Genomic DNA, 18,914 nt, shown 5'->3' on the forward strand with positions numbered 1-18,914 from the left:
TTACCTGACAATGCCCCTTTATAGTTAGCAAATTGTCTGTATTCCAAGTGTAAGAGGAGGGCAAATTGGAATCAAATGCTCATGAGTGAGCAGTATACTGTCAATCTGTTACCCAATGGTACAGATTTGTACTAAAAAGAGTTCCCAAACTTTGTTCATTTCTAACATTTCCGTTTTGACATACCTAAATTGTCCCAGTGTTGTTTGCTTGGTATTATTTAAAAATTAGGAATGTTGAGATCTAGTACCAAAAGTACCTAAATTAGTATAAGATAGGCTTAGCTTAATTACTATATTGTAGATATATATGTATTGACCTACCTCCAGCATCATTTAAAGGATATAACAAAACTACAACTAGTGCTGTGTAAGTTAATCTAGGCTTTTAAGTTACGAAAGCATTGCTGTTTTGTTATTTTATTGATCAACTTTCATGCCTTTGAAAATACAAATTCCAGAATGACATCATGCCCAGTAGGAGTAATTAAAGCTATCTGATGAGGGAATTTAGAAGTTGAAAGGGATGATTGTAATTGATCCTGATTCAATCCTATTACAGCTTTTTATAGTTTAAGCTCTAGAGAAAGCAAACTCCTTGTCAAGGCTTTATTTTACGGATTCCTTTGTGTGTGCTATGCTTGCTGGTCTCTACTTTCCCTTTTAATTTTTTTTTTCCTGTAGTAAATAATGAGCTGCCGCCTGAAATCCGGCTTGCCAGTGGTCAGCTAATGGGTGATGACCTGTCCCTCCTTACTGCAGGAGAGCTGTCACCTTATATCAGTGACCCAGCGCTGAAGCTATTCCAGTGTGCTGTTTGCAACAAATTCACCTCTGACAGCCTGGAGGCCCTAAGTGTGCATGTGAGCAGTGAACGTTCGCTCCCCGAAGAGGAGTGGAGGGCTGTAATTGGAGACATCTACCAGTGCAAGCTCTGTAACTACAACACTCAGCTCAAAGCGAACTTCCAGCTCCACTGCAAGACTGACAAACATATGCAGAAATATCAACTGGTGGCTCACATTAAAGAAGGGGGCAAAACTAATGAGTGGAGGCTGAAGTGTATTGCCATTGGCAACCCAGTTCACCTAAAATGTAACGCCTGTGACTACTACACCAACAGCGTGGATAAATTGCGCTTACACACTACCAATCACAGGCATGAGGCAGCCCTGAAACTGTACAAGGTAAGCCAGTGACAGCAATTTCAGTTAACACCAAGTAAACTAGGAAATTAACCGTTTCAGTGCTAATCAAACAAGATTTTGAATAACCATCAAAATAAATGTTTATTGAACATGCATATAGCTGAACAAAATCTATGCAGACTAATCAGAAGAGTGTTCCTGGTGAATTGTGTGAATTCACCTGAGGGCCCGTTTAGGATGCACTGTCTGTGAACACAGGGAATGTAAGGGTTTTTTTAAAAAAAGTTCTCTCATAATAAATTACTAGAGGAATTTTGCATCTCTTATAATCTCATTAGACTTTCTGCATTAAATTTTGATCAGAAGCTTGACGGAGATATGGAAAACAATAATTTTTCCATACCATGCATGGAGAAGGGTATCTCTTTCTGGCATATGTATCTGTTTGCAACTGTAATCTATCACAGCCAAGTTATTTTATACTGGTATTTTCAGTAAGCACATGCAGTATACCACTTTATTATAAATGATATTCAATAGTTAGCACTGTCATCCTTTTGTCTGCCATTCTTTTCCAAGCTAGTAATGATTTTTCACAAACATGAAAGGGTGTGGTGTAGATAAATATGTTAGTGGAATGGCAACTATATTTTTATCTTTACTGGAAAAAACTATGTGGATATAATGAATATGTGGGAGTGATGAACACCATTTATTACACAACTTGTCATGACTTTTTCCAAACCCTAATTATGGGGTAACATATTTTCTGCAGTGTGTTTACTGGATTGGCTTGATTGTCTTGGTTCATGTACAAAATATAACACATTCATTTCCAAGATGAATAACTTGTAACTTATTAAAAACTTCTTTTGTCTAGGGGGATATAAAAATTCAGGAAATATTGCAAACCATTAGTCACTGTAACAAGCCCTAAATATGATTAGAAAATCCATTTTGCAAGTGTTATCTATTGATTTATACTAGAAATCTGTGATAACTAAACTATCAGGAGTCATCTGCTGATTATGGCAACTATGCTGGTTTTCTAATCATGTTGAAAATGTGTACACACAGAATAAATACAGAAAAGCCTCAGCAGACCCCTAGTTTATGCAAGAAATAACATTTTGCTGGCATTCAACCATGTTCAAACGGTAGTTCTGAGCTAACACAGGATGCACAGGCAGTAACATAGATTTTCATTCTATAACCTGATAGTTGTAACCTTGGTGGATCTGCTATAGACAAAAATGACAAAAATGACGATAATAGACATAAGATTTGGTCTATTATAGTCCCACAATGCTAGCTGCTATGCTCATTTAATCCTGTGTTTTATATAAGTTGTATTTTTCCTTAACTCTAAGGGGGTGTGGGGCTTTTTGTGCTTGATTGTTGTTTTTTCTTTGTTTTGTGAGGTTTTTTTAAGAACCAAAGTCCTGTTTTGAAAAGTGCCAGATGAGCTATGAGTCTAGAGACTAGTGACACAGTTAGCCTCCCTCAGCAGAAAAACCGCCCTCAGAAGTACCTGCTCCTTGTCATCTGTGAAGTGGTTCCTTGCTCCCTCCACTTACACTGATTGTGGAGCCATACTCTGAGTCAGGTTTTTTAAATGATCTGAGTTAAAGATAGTTGGTTCCTATCTCTTCTTTTGCATGTTAACCTGGATTGTTTCAATAACCTGTTTTATAATGCCACCATTCAGAGATATGCTGCTGCAAACCGTATCACTGATAGGAATGATAGAATGGCAGAGGGGAAGGCAAAGGGCTGTTTTCGGATGGTTTCACTGCCAAAGCTTTAGAAACTGTTGAAAATAAGATACCATCTGCTTATTTTTTAAGTAAAGCTATAGGCATAGCTATGGAGTTGCAGGGTACAAACTGTCTACTCAAAGCAGTAGTCTCTTCACTCACTCAGCCGAATCTCTAGAGAAATCATCATCAAATGTGTTTGAGTTTGTAGCATGTCCTACAAAATATTTGATATAGTGTAGCAAGGGAATGAGTCTCAGCTCTTAGCCCTTATCACCAAAAAAAATCGTGCTGCGGAACCTGGTTCTTTGCCAGATCCTGATTTTTTACATTAAACAATTCAGTAACACCTGTGTGATGCAGCTATCATACACAGCAAATGACCATTGCTAATCTTATAAGTTCATTCCTTGAATCAGTGAAAGACATCCCCAGTGGAGAATGAATGCATATGCTCTTAAACACTCTCTAAACTTCACATGCTACAGAATCATAGAATGGTTTGGGTTGGAAAGGACCTTAAGATCATCTACGTCCAACCCCCCTGCCATGAGCAGGGACACCTCGCACTAAACCACATGGCCCAAGGCTCTGTCCAGCCTGACCTAGAACACCTCCAGGGTTGGAGCATTCACAACTTCCTTGGGAAACCTATTCCAATGCCTCAGCACCCTCACTGTAAAGAACTTCTTCTTTATATCTAATCTAAACTTCCCCTGTTTAAGTTTAAACCCATTACCCCTTGTCCTACCACTACAGTCCCTAATGAAGAGTCCCTCCCTAGCATCGTTATAGGCCCCCTTCAGATACTGGAAGGCTGCTATGAGGTCTCCACGCAGTCTTCTCTTCTCCAGGCTGAACAGCCCCAACTTCCTCAGCCTGTCTTCATAAGGGAGGTACGCCAGCCCTTTTATCATCCTCGTGGCCCTCCTCTGGACTTGCTCCAACAGCTCCATGTCCTTTTTATGGTGAGGACACCAGAACTGGACACAATACTCCAAGTGAGGTCTCACAAGAGCAGAGTAGAGGGGCAGGATCACCTCCTTTGACCTGCTGGTCACACTTCTTTTGATGCAGCCCAGGATATGGTTGGCTTTCTGGGCTGCAAGTGCACACTGCCTGCTCATGTCAAGCTTCTCATCAACCACCACCCCCAAATCCTTCCCTGCAGGGCTGCTCTGAATCTCTTCTCCACCCAACCTGTAGCTGTGCCTGGGGTTGCCCTGGTCCAGGACAATTGAAAATTTACTGCTGGTAACCATAGGGTTGCAAGTCTCCTAATGTATTTTTAAAGACTTTTCCCTAGAATTGCTAGTGAGTATCTCAGCTTTAGAAAAGTTTCTGTCCTCCATGACTTCTTAGGGATGTTTGGAACTTTGAACCTTGGTAGGCTTAACAACTCTCGGGAAGCAGATAGTATGTACAAGTGCACACAGTACTTTTGTATAATCTCATTTTAATGATAATTTGAAGGAGAGGAACGACTTCTTTAGAATATCAATTGGAGTATTAGTATTATTATTTTTTAAGATTTGGGGTTGTTAATACTACATGTGTCCCCAAACCCCAAAATGTTCTCGATGTGTGTGTGCTTTATAATAGAATGCAGTGCCTTTGTATGTCACCTAGAAAACTTTATTTCTAATTAAGGATGTAGATTCAGGCCTCAAGGTGGAAATAAATGAGATTTTGGAAGTCTGTAAAGTTATATCCTAGCAGACTTGATAGTTTTGTCAGGTCTTGGTGAAACTGTTGACACCAAGAGAGTTGTAAACTTTTTTTCTCTTGATATATCAGATAAACTTTTAGAGCACCTAAGGAAAAAAAGAACATTAATTTGTATGAATAATAGATACGTGCCTTGGGAGTGATATCGAATATTCATGAATTGTGTTTATATTCAAGCAGGTCCTCCAACTCTTTTAAAATTAAGGTGCTGTGAATATGGTTTGGCAATAAAAACTTTAATACTAAAACCATCTGAAGGCACTGAAAAAGAATCTGTGACTTTGTTCCTTTGCTTTGTCAAGCACCTCAAAGCTTTCTTTAGTCATTATATTTATTTAAATGTTATTGTTTTGTGAATTTTCTTTTTAAAAATGTTGCCGTAACAGCTTGATTTCTCTTCCTGTGCTTAACTATTGGTGGAATAAAAGAATGTCTTTTATTAACCATAGCTTTTAAAGCTACCATGAACATCAGAGCTTCTCTTCTGAAGCTGTATAATTTTAGGCAGTACTGAAATGTCATTTTTAGAGTTGGATTCTAAATATGGCAAAGTGAAACCTTTAGCTGTTTTCTAAGTTATTTAAAAAGAAATGGCCTGATTGCTCCTTACAGAACTGCAGTATTCAAATGGTGTTGGTAATGTGGCTGCTAGGAACCAGAACAAAGACAGCCTTACCCTGAGTGAACTCAGCTTGGCCTAAATGAATTTCCCAAAGACATACATTTGGAATTGTGGAGCTTGATACTAGCAAATTAAACCACAGAAGAGTTGCAAGTCCTTGGCAGCATCCATTAAGAAACATTCAGTGACTCCACAAGTAAACAGAGAAAGCCTCTATAGCAACAGAGTGCATTTCCATTCTGCAGGAGGAAGCATTCAACTTCTGCAGGTTTGGGAAGCTGAGGCAGGACAGTGATCTATCTCTGTGGATATAAAGTATATATAGCTGGAATTGCTCTTAAGGAAGCCATTTTGTAGCTTAGTCAAATAGCTTTTGATGCAGGGAACTGCATATATCATGTCCTGTGCTCATAAAATAGTTTCCAAATACTTTTAATAAATAAATAGAGGCTAGCCTTTTTGCAGAGTGAACTGGAGTGGCTGAGAAAAAGTTTTAGTTAACTAAGTAACTGAACGACATGAGCAATTTCTAAATCAGAAATAAATATTTGAAGTTAGTCTATAAAAAATAATATTAGCTTTAATAGGCTTGCATTGGATATTTACTGCAGTTCATGTCATATATGCAACTATTTGGGAGCTCAGGGAAAGTGACAAGCACCAGTTAGCAGGCTAATACTCATCTGTGTGAAAACTACTTTGGTTTTCCCTTTATTGACAAAATATTGATCCATAACACTATTAACGCTATGATTGTCAGTTCAATTTGGATAGATCACTTTACTTCTCATGTTCTCAAACGGCAAAGATATTACTCAAAAAGAGTGACCTGATTTCAGTTTAAGAAGGTTAAAGGTTAACTCAAAAGCATCATCTGCCTAGCTGCTTAACTTTAAACTGATCAATTTAATGAAAATCTGTTTTGCAGATGGTGTTTTAATGTCTTTGGCAGGATTTAGGCAGCTTTAACATTAGACGTATGCTAGTAAAAATTATTTCTTTACTTGACCAGAACAACACCTTTTCTTTTATGTTTTAAGGTAAAAGGCATGTGGGATATGGTATTTTGGCAAAGGACCCAGAAGCAGAAAGTGTTGATGATCTTTCCATATGGGCTGAAATACAGAATACCCTTATGTCTATTGCTAACGATGACTGAAGAAACAAACAAAGCTGTATTCATTTTCTACCATAATGTTTTACTTTGAAGCCATAAGAAAGAATTTCAGGCAGAACTGCCCTTGAAAAAGGCTTGTCTTCTTTGCCTAGAGTGGAATGCAACAGCATTAACATTTTTAACCTGGCAGAGCATGCCGATTGTCTCTTTCAGACCTTGTATTTGTAGATCAGCAGTATTCTTTTTCCTACTCACAAACCGAATAGTAATTGTATTACGTAGCTGCAGATACCATAAATAATATGGCAAATTAGTCAGTCCAAATGGTAAGTTTTGTCTGATGGAGGTTATCTGCATTAATAAAGAATTAGATCTTCAGGAGTGTAAAGCAGAGCTTTGTGTTTATGTCTTTTGAGAATCTGGCCCTCACAGTTTTTGCCAAGATAATTAAGTTTCAGCACAAGCACGTCTTTCTATTTTCAGATGTATGCAATTCAATAGGAATTTCTTGGGCTGCTAATGCAATACTATTATATGTTAGCTTTGTAATTAGCTAGGACTCTATTCCTTTGCTGAAATGCATTGTAATATTACACACACAAGCATAGCTTGCATGTAGCAGTCATGAAAGTGGCGCCCTTTGTTTCATATTGACCTTCCAACTTATTTAAAAAAGAGTTTACAATGAGCCTTTGTTTTGTCCACAAATGATCATAAACAGCTTTCTAAAGAGCCCAATAAAATGAGATAATGACAAATGTATAACATCACATATTGAAAAGGGTGGAAGAACAAACGGGGCTTTTACTATATTTTATAGGATGGATTTATAGGCTGTCCTTGGGTCACTTAGGGCCAAGAATTTTCACGGTCAGCTGCTTGGTCCTGCTAGCTAGCATCCTCTGCAGGAAATGCAAATACCGTGCAGCACCTGCTCTTCAGCTGGGGTTATGCACCGGTTTTTTAAAGCGAGGTGTCCACTTCTCTGCTGGTTCAAAGTCAAAAGCTTAATTAGACCAGCTTTTTTTCTGCATCTGTCATCAGCGAAGCAGATAGACTATTGTCTGGATTCCGTAATGCTGTTTGCATATTTGGATTTTAAATCGGCCAGGGATATTGAATGCTTCGCTTATCTTTATCACGTGCAGGAGGCACAAGTGGGATTTAGTCCTTAGGTAACTTTTAGCGTAATGGTTCCCCAAGGAACACTGCTTGGGTTTTTCTCATTATCCTTGTTCTGGATGAAAGCATTGTTGTTAGGAATTAACAACTGAGGTGGGGGGGTGTGAAGTATATGCATATGGGGACGAATGGACTACTGGCCCCAATCACTTTTTTGCTTTACTCTGTTTGGCATGAAATGTTGATACTTGATCAGTTTGGAATTAACAGAAAGTCACATTCTTTTCGTCTCAATTGTCCTGCACTAACTTTTTAATTTAAAATCAAATATCCTAGATATGTGCCAGTCCAATTATTGAACTGTCATTGTCCCAGTATGATGGTAAAAGAGGTCAGGAGATTGTGCAGCATTGATTTGCATAGAAATCATTGTGGAAAGGAAATTGGAATATGTCTGCACATCTGAGAAGCGAAAGCATATTTTGCTTGATTTTATTCTTGTTGTTTGTTTAGGTGATTAAAGCTGTTTTCAGTGATAAACGAAAGTTATTCTAATTTGTTGCTAAACATAAACCACACTATAGAGGATATTTCAATTTTTATAGTACCTTCAGGTTTGTGTTCGTTTACGGTTTAAAATGTTTTACGAAATTTAATTTCCACTGTAAATTGTAGTTACTGTAATTCAGATTATGCTGTTGTGCTTTACATGTATAAAGAGAAACAAATATTCAAAGAACATTATATAATCAACAATACATAGCTATACATAACATACATGCCTACTGTATGTACTTAAATACTATAGGCAAGTACATTTATTATAAAAAAACCCAAACAAGTTGTAGGCTAGCAGAATAGCAATTTCAAACCTATCCTTTTTTATTTTAAATTTGAACTATAATAGTAGATAAATAATCTGCACATATATTTAATGTATATTCAATTTAATATCCAGATGTCATTTAGTCCTCAGCCCTATGTAACTGTCCTTGTAAAAAACAGCACACATTGTATTCAGCTTATGGTACATTGCTAAAGCAGAAAGGTACTCTCAAGTCATGGATTTGAGAATCCTTTTGTTATTTTGCTGAAATGTTGTCCAGGACCCTAGCCTGCATACTGTCCTGGGTGAGGGTGTATAAAGCTGCTTTTTGAAAGGAGGCTATACCAGTCTATTTGGACATGAATTGCAATGTGCCCCCTGCCCAGTGGAGTCCAAGCTTGCAGCTTCTCTCGCAGAGCAAGAAAAGTGAGCAAGGAGGAGAGTAAAAGCAGCATAAAGAGGATCAGCCTCATTTATTCAGTACATTCAACACACAAAATGGCTGTATAACAGCTGTTCTTTGTGCCTGGAGTTCTTTCATTCTGACATTAAGAGAAATATGTAATTACTTCTGACTGAGATTCAAAGTAGAGATGCAGTGTATAGTCTATGTAAGAGTATTATGTCAATATGAGTGCATGTGTGTATGTGCATAAATGGATTGCAGCTATGGATTTGCAGCCACTTTCTCCCAACCTTTCAACATTTTCTAGTTACCTTTAGGAGATTTTTATCTGATATTATGCAACTCACTACAGGTGTCTTCTCTAAAATTCTAATTACAGTTTACCAGACTCTCCCAGGTGGGGTTTTTTTCTCCACCATCTCTTCCATGTATTTAGGAATGAGCACTAAAAAAACCAGACTGAAACATAGAATCATATAATCAACTAGGTTAGAAAAGATCTTTAAGATCAAGTCCAGCCATTACCCCAGGACTGCCAAGACCACCACTAATGATAGGAAAATTGTATTTTGACATGACTGTGTGCACTTCAGCTTTGTTATTGCTTTTGCTAAGTGTTTCAGGAGAAACTTTCCGTTGGTTTCTGCATTTGTCAGTCCATCCAGACCAAATGCCAGGTTTGGGAATTTATAGGAGGATTGATGGGAATAAAACCTTAGAGACCTCATGTGTGCAGGTCTGAGCTTTGAGCTGTTTGATACACTGCTCTTGAGACTGTATTGGCTATATATGTGCTTATCTTGCTAGATAGACAAATTCATTTTCTGCATTTTTTTTTTCTCCTTTGGGGTACCTCTGGAGCAATGCTCCAGTCAGATTTTGTAAGGAAGGATAGTGAAGAGGCTGATGTGAAATGCAGAGTAATACCAGTTCTGTTGGTTTTAGTGAGAACTGGGCACAATGCAGGAGACAAATTTTATTGGATAAACTTCCATGTGTATGTTTGTGAGCAAAATACAATACAGTACAGCAAGAAATAGGTAGTAATTACATTAGATGTGGATAGGGTTTTTATGTTAATAAATCATAAATTACATGTGGTAGCTTGTGACATTTTTTGATCCTGGTGCTCTGTCTGTTAAGCTGGTGTACTTAGTACAGGCAGATAGTGTAAAATGATGATCGTACATCCTTATGATGATACATATGGAAAGTTAAGTTTTAGTATGGACCTCAAAGACCTTTGCTTTGTGGATAGCCGTGAAGGACGATGTCATGGAAATGACCCCTTAGTCTGTCAAAAGGTGCCAGCCCCACAGTTCTGCAGCAGACAGATACACAGAGTATTGTGCACCATAGCCTCAGGGGAAACCGTATGTGCTACTCTTCCTGTGGGAGGGAAGGCATTAAGATAATCTTTAGCTTTTAAATGCAGGGGGCATTGAAGGAAACAAAAATTGAACAAAAATAGTCCTTGAATGATGAAGTGTAGAGATTCCCATGCCTTGGGCATCCTCTTGCAGTAGCAGTGACAAAAACAGAAAAAAAAAAGAAGCAAGCTTTTGTATGAAGAGCATAAGCAATACCCCTTGCTTACATGCACAAATAGGAATTACGTACTGCTAATGAGAGCCATGAATGGTAATATACTAATCTTATTCTGAGAGTCGATACTTGACCACATGAGTTCCTAATAAAGAAAAGTCTTTTTTTCTATTTAAAACTGTTATCCTAGAGTATTAATCAAACCATGCTGTTAACATGATTCACATATCTAAAGTACATGAGTATATAACTCATGGTTTATTGATGGATTGTGTGCAGGCAGCCTAGCACATGGGGACAGTATGCATGAGTCTGCCCAAAGAAGAGAGCCTATTTGTAATCTCTGTTCTCCCTTGTAAACTTTCCCGAAGAAGAACATATGCCACTTCTTTGCACTGCTCCTGGAGAGAAGAACCATAGAGCCACCTCTACCCATAAAGGCAGCACAGAATCTGCTGTTCAGGGATGGTTTGTGTCCAAACTTTTTATAGAAGAATAGTTTATCCTTGTTCAGAGAAAGATCAAGAGCAATCCTATTGTGATGACCCTGTTTAAAACAAAGAACTACAGTGGAAACTCTTTTTACCAGTACTTCAGCATCCACTTCCAGTGGTCTATATCATCTCATTCTATAGTTGTTTAACATGTATGGAATTTCTCCACTGATATCCTAAATTAGTGACTAGGCCTATAGCAGTCCTTGTCTGGGGAAGTAGGGGAGGTCAGTCATTTTCAGACTTCTTTATTAAGAAGGAAGATGTTTTCCATGGGAAATTCTAAAAAAAAAAAGTTGCAACTGGCTCAAGTATCAGACCAGACATGACTGATGTTATCCTTATGCTAATTTCAAAATTCTGGTTTCTAACAGCAAAAGAGAAGGAAGGGCATTTCTTATTCACAGAATCAGAATATCTAGGGTTAGAAGGGACCCATAAAGATCATTGAGTCACACTCCCTGCTCTTCACAGGACTACGAAAAATGAAACTGTACAACTAAGAGCACTCCTTGGACTCTGACAGGCTTGGTGCCATGACCACCTCCCTGGGGAGCTTGTCCAGAAACTGACCACCCTCTCAGTGAAGAACCTTTTCCTAATGTCCAATCTGAGCTTCCCCTGATGCAGCTTCATTCCATTCAAAGAACAATGTTCCTATTTTCTATGCAACCTAGACAAAGACTTGCTCTCTGGAAAGTAGATTGAGGCAAAAATACCAAAATTTTCTAATTGAATAAATGCTGTGAATGACCAGAAACTTGATATTTTTACAGCTAGAACAGTAAAACTAAATCTAAGGAGGATCTTGGTGTTCTTGCTCTTTGTGTCTGCTAGTGATGAGAGCATGGAAAAAGGCTCACTTTACTACTGAAATGAGACAGCTTTTAGTATCTAGATGTTACTATTTTGGAAACACCATTTGACATTTGCAGATATGTACACAGCTAATGAATGACTGGAAATTAGGAAGTATGAAGCTGGTGGAAAAAAACGAGGCCAAAATGCAAGTGTTTCTGAAAACCTCATGTCCTTATTTGTCCAGGAACTTCTGTGACTCAAAAGCTTTGACCCAGGACAAAGTCAGGATCCTGCTGGGATGTATCAGAGCAGGATCTTCTGAAGTCAGCTCTCAGATGACAAAAATCACAGGCCATAAAAAATAGTTTAAGACTAATTTTACCAAACTTATGACCTAGAGTCATTGGGCAGATTTGAAAGCACTACTATAATGATCCCTGGGACTAACCCTGTTGCAGATGCATCTCAGAAACAAGTGTTGTACCTAAGTTGTGGATATCATTTGTTAGTTTTTGACTTGCTAAGATGGTCTCATAGGTGATGATGAATTGGATATGCTGTTAATGTGCTCTGTCTCTTTGTTCCTATATCCGCTGTATTCACCGGTATCTTCATGATACATGAATTTCTTTGATTTATAGAACTTGGGGGATAAAAATCTTCAAAACTAGTCATTGGGACTCCTGACAGGAGAAAAACAAAAGCCTTTCTCAGTTAGATACTTTGTAGTCTCTGAATGTTTTAATTTCATTTCCTGAAAAACAAAAATATGTTTGTGGGAGCATCTGTGACTCAACATATTACATATAGGTCCTGGATCCAGAAGCCTTTCTAGGGTGTTTCTTTTCCTTCCTGAGTTCTCTAGTGAACAATTCAAATTCTGTGGCCTTGGCTACCTCAAAAGTATCAAACAGATAAGGTTTACCTAAAGCATTTCTGGGTATACAAAGGACAAGAGCTATGCCGGTTTTGAAGAGCTGTATGTTTGTAATATTTTTTGTGATAAGGAAGTCACTTGAGCTGATAATCAATAAAAGGAGAAGTCTGAAATCTCATGTTACAGAGTTCAAGCCTGTATCCCAGTTCACTCAGCTTTTGTGCTCTGCAGATACAAAGGCTTTGTGCCTCACGTGTTCACAACAGGAACTAAACAAATAACTCTCTTTTACTTCTAGTAGTTGTTTGTCCTAATAGATTTAGAAGGTGAGCTCAATACTGTCTGGACTAGGAAACAGAGCATGGCCTTGGGAAAAAAGAAAATGTGTCTCTAACCATGCAGAGGTGAGTAAGAGGTTGGCTTTAGTATGTTTGGCAGCCTAAATGGACCTTATAGAAATGTAATTAAGCATACCACTTAATGTGAAGAAATATCTATCTGTCTTTCTCTCTGCCTATATTTATCCGTACTTGTGCTTAATAGAGTGTCTGTTACTGGGAGGAATGAGTTAGAGATGGAGTCTGAAGTTGTTCATGCATGTGAGAACTTGGAAAGCCACATATTATCCACCACTAGTGTTAGGGAGGAAGTTGCAGTTGTTGGAGACTGGGTTTCTTGCACAGGGGGTGCAGTGGAGGGAAGCAAAAAGGCAGGTGTGTGTGCTTATAAAAGTGTACACTTCCCAAGAGCAAAAACAGAATTTAAAACTATGTGTGTCTATACATACCCCAGGCTGCTACTGTCGCCTGCTACAATACCATACAAAAGTCTATATATGTTAGTGTCTGCTGCAGTAAAGGTTAGATTTCCATTACTTTCTAATTTCCTTCTCCCAATTATTCATAATTTTCTTAAAGACACTTTTAGGGCTGAAATTTTGTCTGCGTGTAAAAAATTTTCCTTTCTTCTTTGGAGCTGTTTCCGAGTCACTTAATCATGAGATGTCTTTCCAACCTGTCCTAATGAATAGTACTCTGTTGTAAATAAAGTTAGTCAAGTACATCTCTTGCAGTGACTGCCCATAACAGAAGAGGATGCTATTTTAGAAGCAACAACACATTAGTAGGCCAAGTATGCAGTCATTGTCCTATCACAGCAAATTATACCATTAGTCCACCTTATCTAATCTCCTTGCTCCAGACTGGCTAACAACAATCGCTTCTCAAAGCAGAGCAAAAAAAAGTCTTTCATGGGCAAATATGGAATAATGCTGCCTATATAGGAAAATTATTTTTCTTCTTGTATGTCCTCTGTACTTAACAGAGACAAATAACTCATTTTAACATACAAATTCAGTATTGGGTGGGATTTTTTTTTGCTCAGAATTGGTTTTGTGTGGCCCTAGTTGTACGCAAACATCAAATGAGTTTATAAACTGAACTCTTGGCTCAATCACATGCAGTGGGAAGGAGTTCTACACGTTAACTTAATATGCAAAAACAAGAAAGATCATGTGTTCTTACAAGAAAGATCATGTGTTCTTACTTGCTCTATGTTTCTAGGTAATCTTTTTGTCTTTCTAATAATCTTTATTATTATTTTATGATATTTCTATCCTGTCTTCTTTTTACTTAAACTCTTCATACACCAAAAAATTCCACATTTCTGCTAATCCCATTGCTGATCTCTGCACTTCTTCAAACCCTGATAATTTTTTTCTTGAAATACACAGATATTTCAGAACTGAACACACTGTTCTCAGTGGAGCTGTATGATCTTACTGTCCCATGCCTAGCGCATCCAAAAATATAATCTGCTTTAAACAAACCTCATTGCCTTCTGTGCTGGAAATTCGTTGCTTTTCATCTCATGTCTCTTTCCATGCCCCTCTTCATACTGATGCCCAAGTGTCCTAGAGCAGTTATATTTAACTTAGACACCAGTAACACTTTTGATTGGTTCAAATTATTCGTTCTAATATATACTTTCTTGGATTCATTTGTCCATACTGAATTTTACCTGCATGCTTATCTAGCTTTAGACTTCTTTGGCATTCCTTAGGGTTCGATGGCTGGTCTTGACTGGCATGAGTTCATTTACACCTCTGCAAGATCAGTCCTAGTTTGATGTTAGAAGACTCAGAGGTAACTTTTTTTCTGTTAAATGGCCTGTTAGTTCCTCTAACTTGTTTTCTGTCTCTGTCAGTTTCCAATCCGTGACTTTTTTTGCCTCTGCGTTAGGTGCCTACATTAAGTGGTTAGGCCACTTCCTGCTTAGTCAGCCAAGAGGAAAAAACTCCAGTTCTGAATTACCCCATGAAAGAACTAATTTCCCCCTAGTATTAGGAGAGTGAAGGAATGAAGCATCCGGCTTACCCCCCTGTTACTTTGCCTGTCTCTTCAGACAGCTGCCTCTTGTTACTTTCACACATCTATTGCTATACATAGTGACTTGGGGTGCAAATACCCATAGGCAGTTAACTATTTGTTGAGCCTGAAGAACAGAAATAGCTAAGAAGCCATCTATCTCCAAATATTTACCCCAGATATTCACTTGGTGGTGGAAAACGTAAGATGTTTTTTCTGCATATGGATTGCAAAACTGAGGCATAACTCTTTGTAGTGTGCTTTTTTTATACTGTGCAGTGTTAACTTTAATGCATTATTGATTGTTATTAAGGTACACCATGAAATACAGATAGGATGTCTGTTGTGGTTGAACTCATACTGTGGAGGCTGTGTTGACTTTTGGATTGTTCTGGCCTTCATGCTGCTTGCTTGACATTAAAACTTTTCACATTAGGGTTTAGAAGAGAAAGAAATACATAGTAACTAAGTTACCCTGTATGTAGTGTGAAGTAATGTGAAAATATGATGCCAAATGCCCACCCCACCAAGTCAGCACAAAATTTGAAATGAAATACTAATTTCAGAGCAAGCCAGGAAGTTCCTGATTCCCTGCGTGAGTATATACAAACACTAGTTTGGGGCAGTCACCACCTGAATTTAAATTAGCTAAGCTACCTGCCAGTGGAGAAGGAAGTGCTAAAAGTGGAGGGATTAGGTGTGCGATTCGCAGAAGTGCTGAGTGCTAGCAGCTCCTGTTGATTGCATGTGTTTAGTATCCCAGGCTCCAAGGTCACGCTCAGGCGGTGACAAGCTCCTCTGTGTTCACTGCCAGCCTCTGTCCTTGCACAGTCCTCTTGGCTGGATGTATTGGCTAGTTTGAAATACCCAAAAATTGCATCAGAGGATCAATTACTGTTGAAATGTCACTGCTGATAATAGTGCTAATTAGTTAAAGCAAAATAGGAGTGATAATATGCATTTATCTTGGCTGTAGCTCACTGAATATCTTTTCTCCAAATTAGGCTTGAAATACTTAAGATTTTCCTCCCTCCCTCTTTCTGGAAAGTCCAGGTACATAACTGTTAGGTTTTGTTTTTGGTTTTTTTTTTTTTTTTAATTATTATTATTTTTATTTCCTATAACCCTGTAAAATGGAATACTTCTAAATGGTTCTCGACATCTCCAGCAGTTTGCATCTTGGAATAGTTTACTTCTGTTTGAAACTCTTAAAGAGGGCATTACTCATTGGAGTAAACTTGAAGCAAGGAAACGTATGACAAACACACAGTCACAGGGCAGCCCTCTCTAACTTTGGCTCAGCTCCTTTGCCACCATAAATGCAGCAAAAGAAATTGGAGATTTGATGCAAGTTCCCTGCCATGGGGGAAGGCATGGTTGCTCTGCTCACGTCGGGGAGTCCCCGGCTGGCAGAGTGCCAGCTGTGTGTGCTGTGTCCTTCCCAGTGCACACCGCACTGGGAATGTGTCAGGAGAAAGACTGGGAAGGTCAGTAGCTGAAGCACATGTAAGTGTGTCTGTGATGAGAGTGAAATCCCCCCTGTGCAGGGAGTCCTGGGGAGCACCCACATAGACCTGGTTCAGGGGGTTGCTGGTGACTGCAGAAACCTTTTTATCTGCGGCAGAAAGGCAGCAGCTGCTGTCACAGACTCTAAGGCCTGACTGCAGTCTGGTATTTTGATCCGTTGCTCAGGTAGGCTTCACTCCTCATGTGCTTAACTTGCAGGGAGCCTGGCTGGGCTGTGTCAGTGTGCTCTGGGCTTGATGAACTACTGTAGTTCTTTCCAAGGGCCAGTTAGTTGCTCTTTTTAGTTGTGAAAGCTTATACCAGTCTCTCATTCACATACCCCATCCCCAACTTTTCATCTAGTTTTTAGTTCGTGGTGAGGGTTATTTCCTCAATTTGCCACAGAGATAATATATTCAGATGCCAATGGCATAAGCAGAGTCCATGAGGTGCTTTCTTTAGTACTAGGTAGGTCACACTATTAAACAAAAGTCTAAACATTTCCAAAGATGCAGGTGAAATACAGAGTTTTTGCCAGTTATGTGATTTTTTTTATCCTATGTAGAATTTGTTTGAAGCATGAAAAAACATGTTTGTTTCCTATTTAAATGGTGATGAAAGGAAAGAGACAGGAAGAATGTGGGCCAAATCAATCTTTGTTGTAGTACTGCTGATCTCAGTAGTATTACTCCAAGAATGGAGTTGGCACAGGAGTTTTCCAAAATGACAGTGTTCCTTAACTCTGTCAATTGACTGGGACATGGCTCTCCTGTGGTTTGACTGCTGTGGTTTGTCACTACTGTGAGAAATTATCCAGTTCAAAAAGTTCTGTTATTTGGGTAATTTCTTGCTGAAATTGAGGGTTACTGTTTCTGGTTTTTTCCTGAAGTTTATTTCGAGGTTTTTTCCATTTGTTTCTGGTGCTCTAGAGACAAAGGCTAGTTACAAAGGAAAAGTCAGAGAGGCTGCTTCACAAAGAGGGTGCGAAAAAGAGGAGAAGATTTGGAAGTGTTTTCTCTCTGACTGAAACAGCTTCCCTGTTTGCTGCAGTGTATGTGTTGTCAGAATGAAATCCACCTCATTAAAATGTTTTTTTTACAGATCAAAACAGGTTACTGGCTATTGATAACCATGACATAGTTTGTGAGCATACACACTAGGTCACCTCATCCATAGCCTGTTTCTTGTCCTAAATTATTCCACATTTGTGAGCATTTTTCAAGCAGCTACTATTTAAAACCAGAAAGCCTCTACCCTGAAAGGCCCCAACCTGTCAGAAACATTTCCTCTCTTGCCTCAAGCTTGGAATTTCACTCTGAAACGCCAGGTCCCTCAGGACTGTACAGTGTCATCCTTGCTTCGTGGTTTACTCTCTGCAACCTCAGTTGCGTACACATACAGCCAGTGTTTACCACCTCACCACATTCTTCTTCCTGCTCTACCAACATTTCTACGTGTCTATTTTCACAGTGCCATACACATCTGGAACAGTGTCATTTCTTCAGCATTTAGACAGATTTCATTCTTGCCAAACCCCAAACTCCTTTATATTTTTTCTCTTTTCTGCCAATAATCTTCCCCACTTTCTCTTGTGTATACATGTGTGAGTGTTTGCGTACATTATCAAGCATGCATTTCTAACTATTTGAGATGAGTGGGATAAAGGTTTTATTTTCTCGAGCTTGAGTTGGCTGTGTTGTTTTAAGTAATAAAGACAGAAAAAGGTATGCTGACCATCCCACAGGAAACTATCATGCTTTTTGCACCTCCTGCATATTTTGCATTAGGAAAAATATGTTAGAAATCCACAGAGTGCTCTTTAATTGTATCAATACTTTTTTTTCATATGACTGCATGTACAAAGCCAAGCTCCACTAATACTAGGGGGAAAAACACCACTGTGACTTTGTGACTAATATATTTTAGAAACATCTTACATTTTTCCTATAATAGCTTTTCCATACATAATGGTGTTTCACTTTAAAGGTCTGACATCTCAAGGCCTATCGGAGCTAAAAACAAGTGCTAGCATTCTTTTGGAAAGCTGGAAACTTCCCACCTCCAGTGCTATAAAAGTCCTTTTTCAGACTCACAGATCATAAGATTAGCACATCATTGGTAGAAGGCCCATCCTGGGTGTTGGCCCAATGTAATTTGAAAGGAATATTTTTCCATTTGAAAGGAAGCAAGGAAAAAGGCTTGATGGTGGTTTGCAGCAAAACCAAACTATTGACAGCAAATTTAAACTATCTGGGCTGGGAGCATTAATAACATCTACCTTTGGAGACAATTTTAGATCTTGTTTCAAGCACAGAGATTATGTTGACACCATCTTCTAGGACTGACTTGAGACTTTTCTGAAGATCGTGTTCCTCTACCTTCTATATGACAGGCATAGAAGTGTGCCTTGGCTGATCAGAGCATTCTTTGCTGGACACGGGACCTGTATTGGGTTTGCATTGGCAATCCAAAATGTTCCATGTGGCACTAATAGGGCTGGGATGCCAGCAAAATGCAGCATGTAAAAGCTCCAGTCTATGGTATTTTGTTCTGTTTTAGACATAACCAGTGAGGCAAATAGAAATAGTTACCTGACTATATA

General features: G+C 38.6%; 1 protein-coding gene across 1 annotated transcript in view; it reads left to right on the forward strand.

Moving 5' to 3' along the window:
* Window positions 1-18,914, forward strand: part of LOC104410068 (zinc finger homeobox protein 4-like) — a gene marked incomplete at its 3' end in the record, with an annotated part of 52,780 nt that overhangs the window by 3,049 nt on the left and 30,817 nt on the right. Inside the window, exon 2 of the mRNA XM_010020128.1 lies at window positions 682-1,184. Within this exon, the coding sequence (XP_010018430.1) occupies window positions 682-1,184 (503 nt within the window). The remainder of the gene's footprint in view (window positions 1-681; window positions 1,185-18,914) is intronic.

The sequence above is a fragment of the Nestor notabilis genome, unplaced genomic scaffold (assembly GCF_000696875.1).
Source record: "Nestor notabilis isolate BGI_N333 unplaced genomic scaffold, ASM69687v1 scaffold20328, whole genome shotgun sequence".
NCBI classification, from domain to species: Eukaryota; Metazoa; Chordata; class Aves; order Psittaciformes; family Psittacidae; genus Nestor; species Nestor notabilis.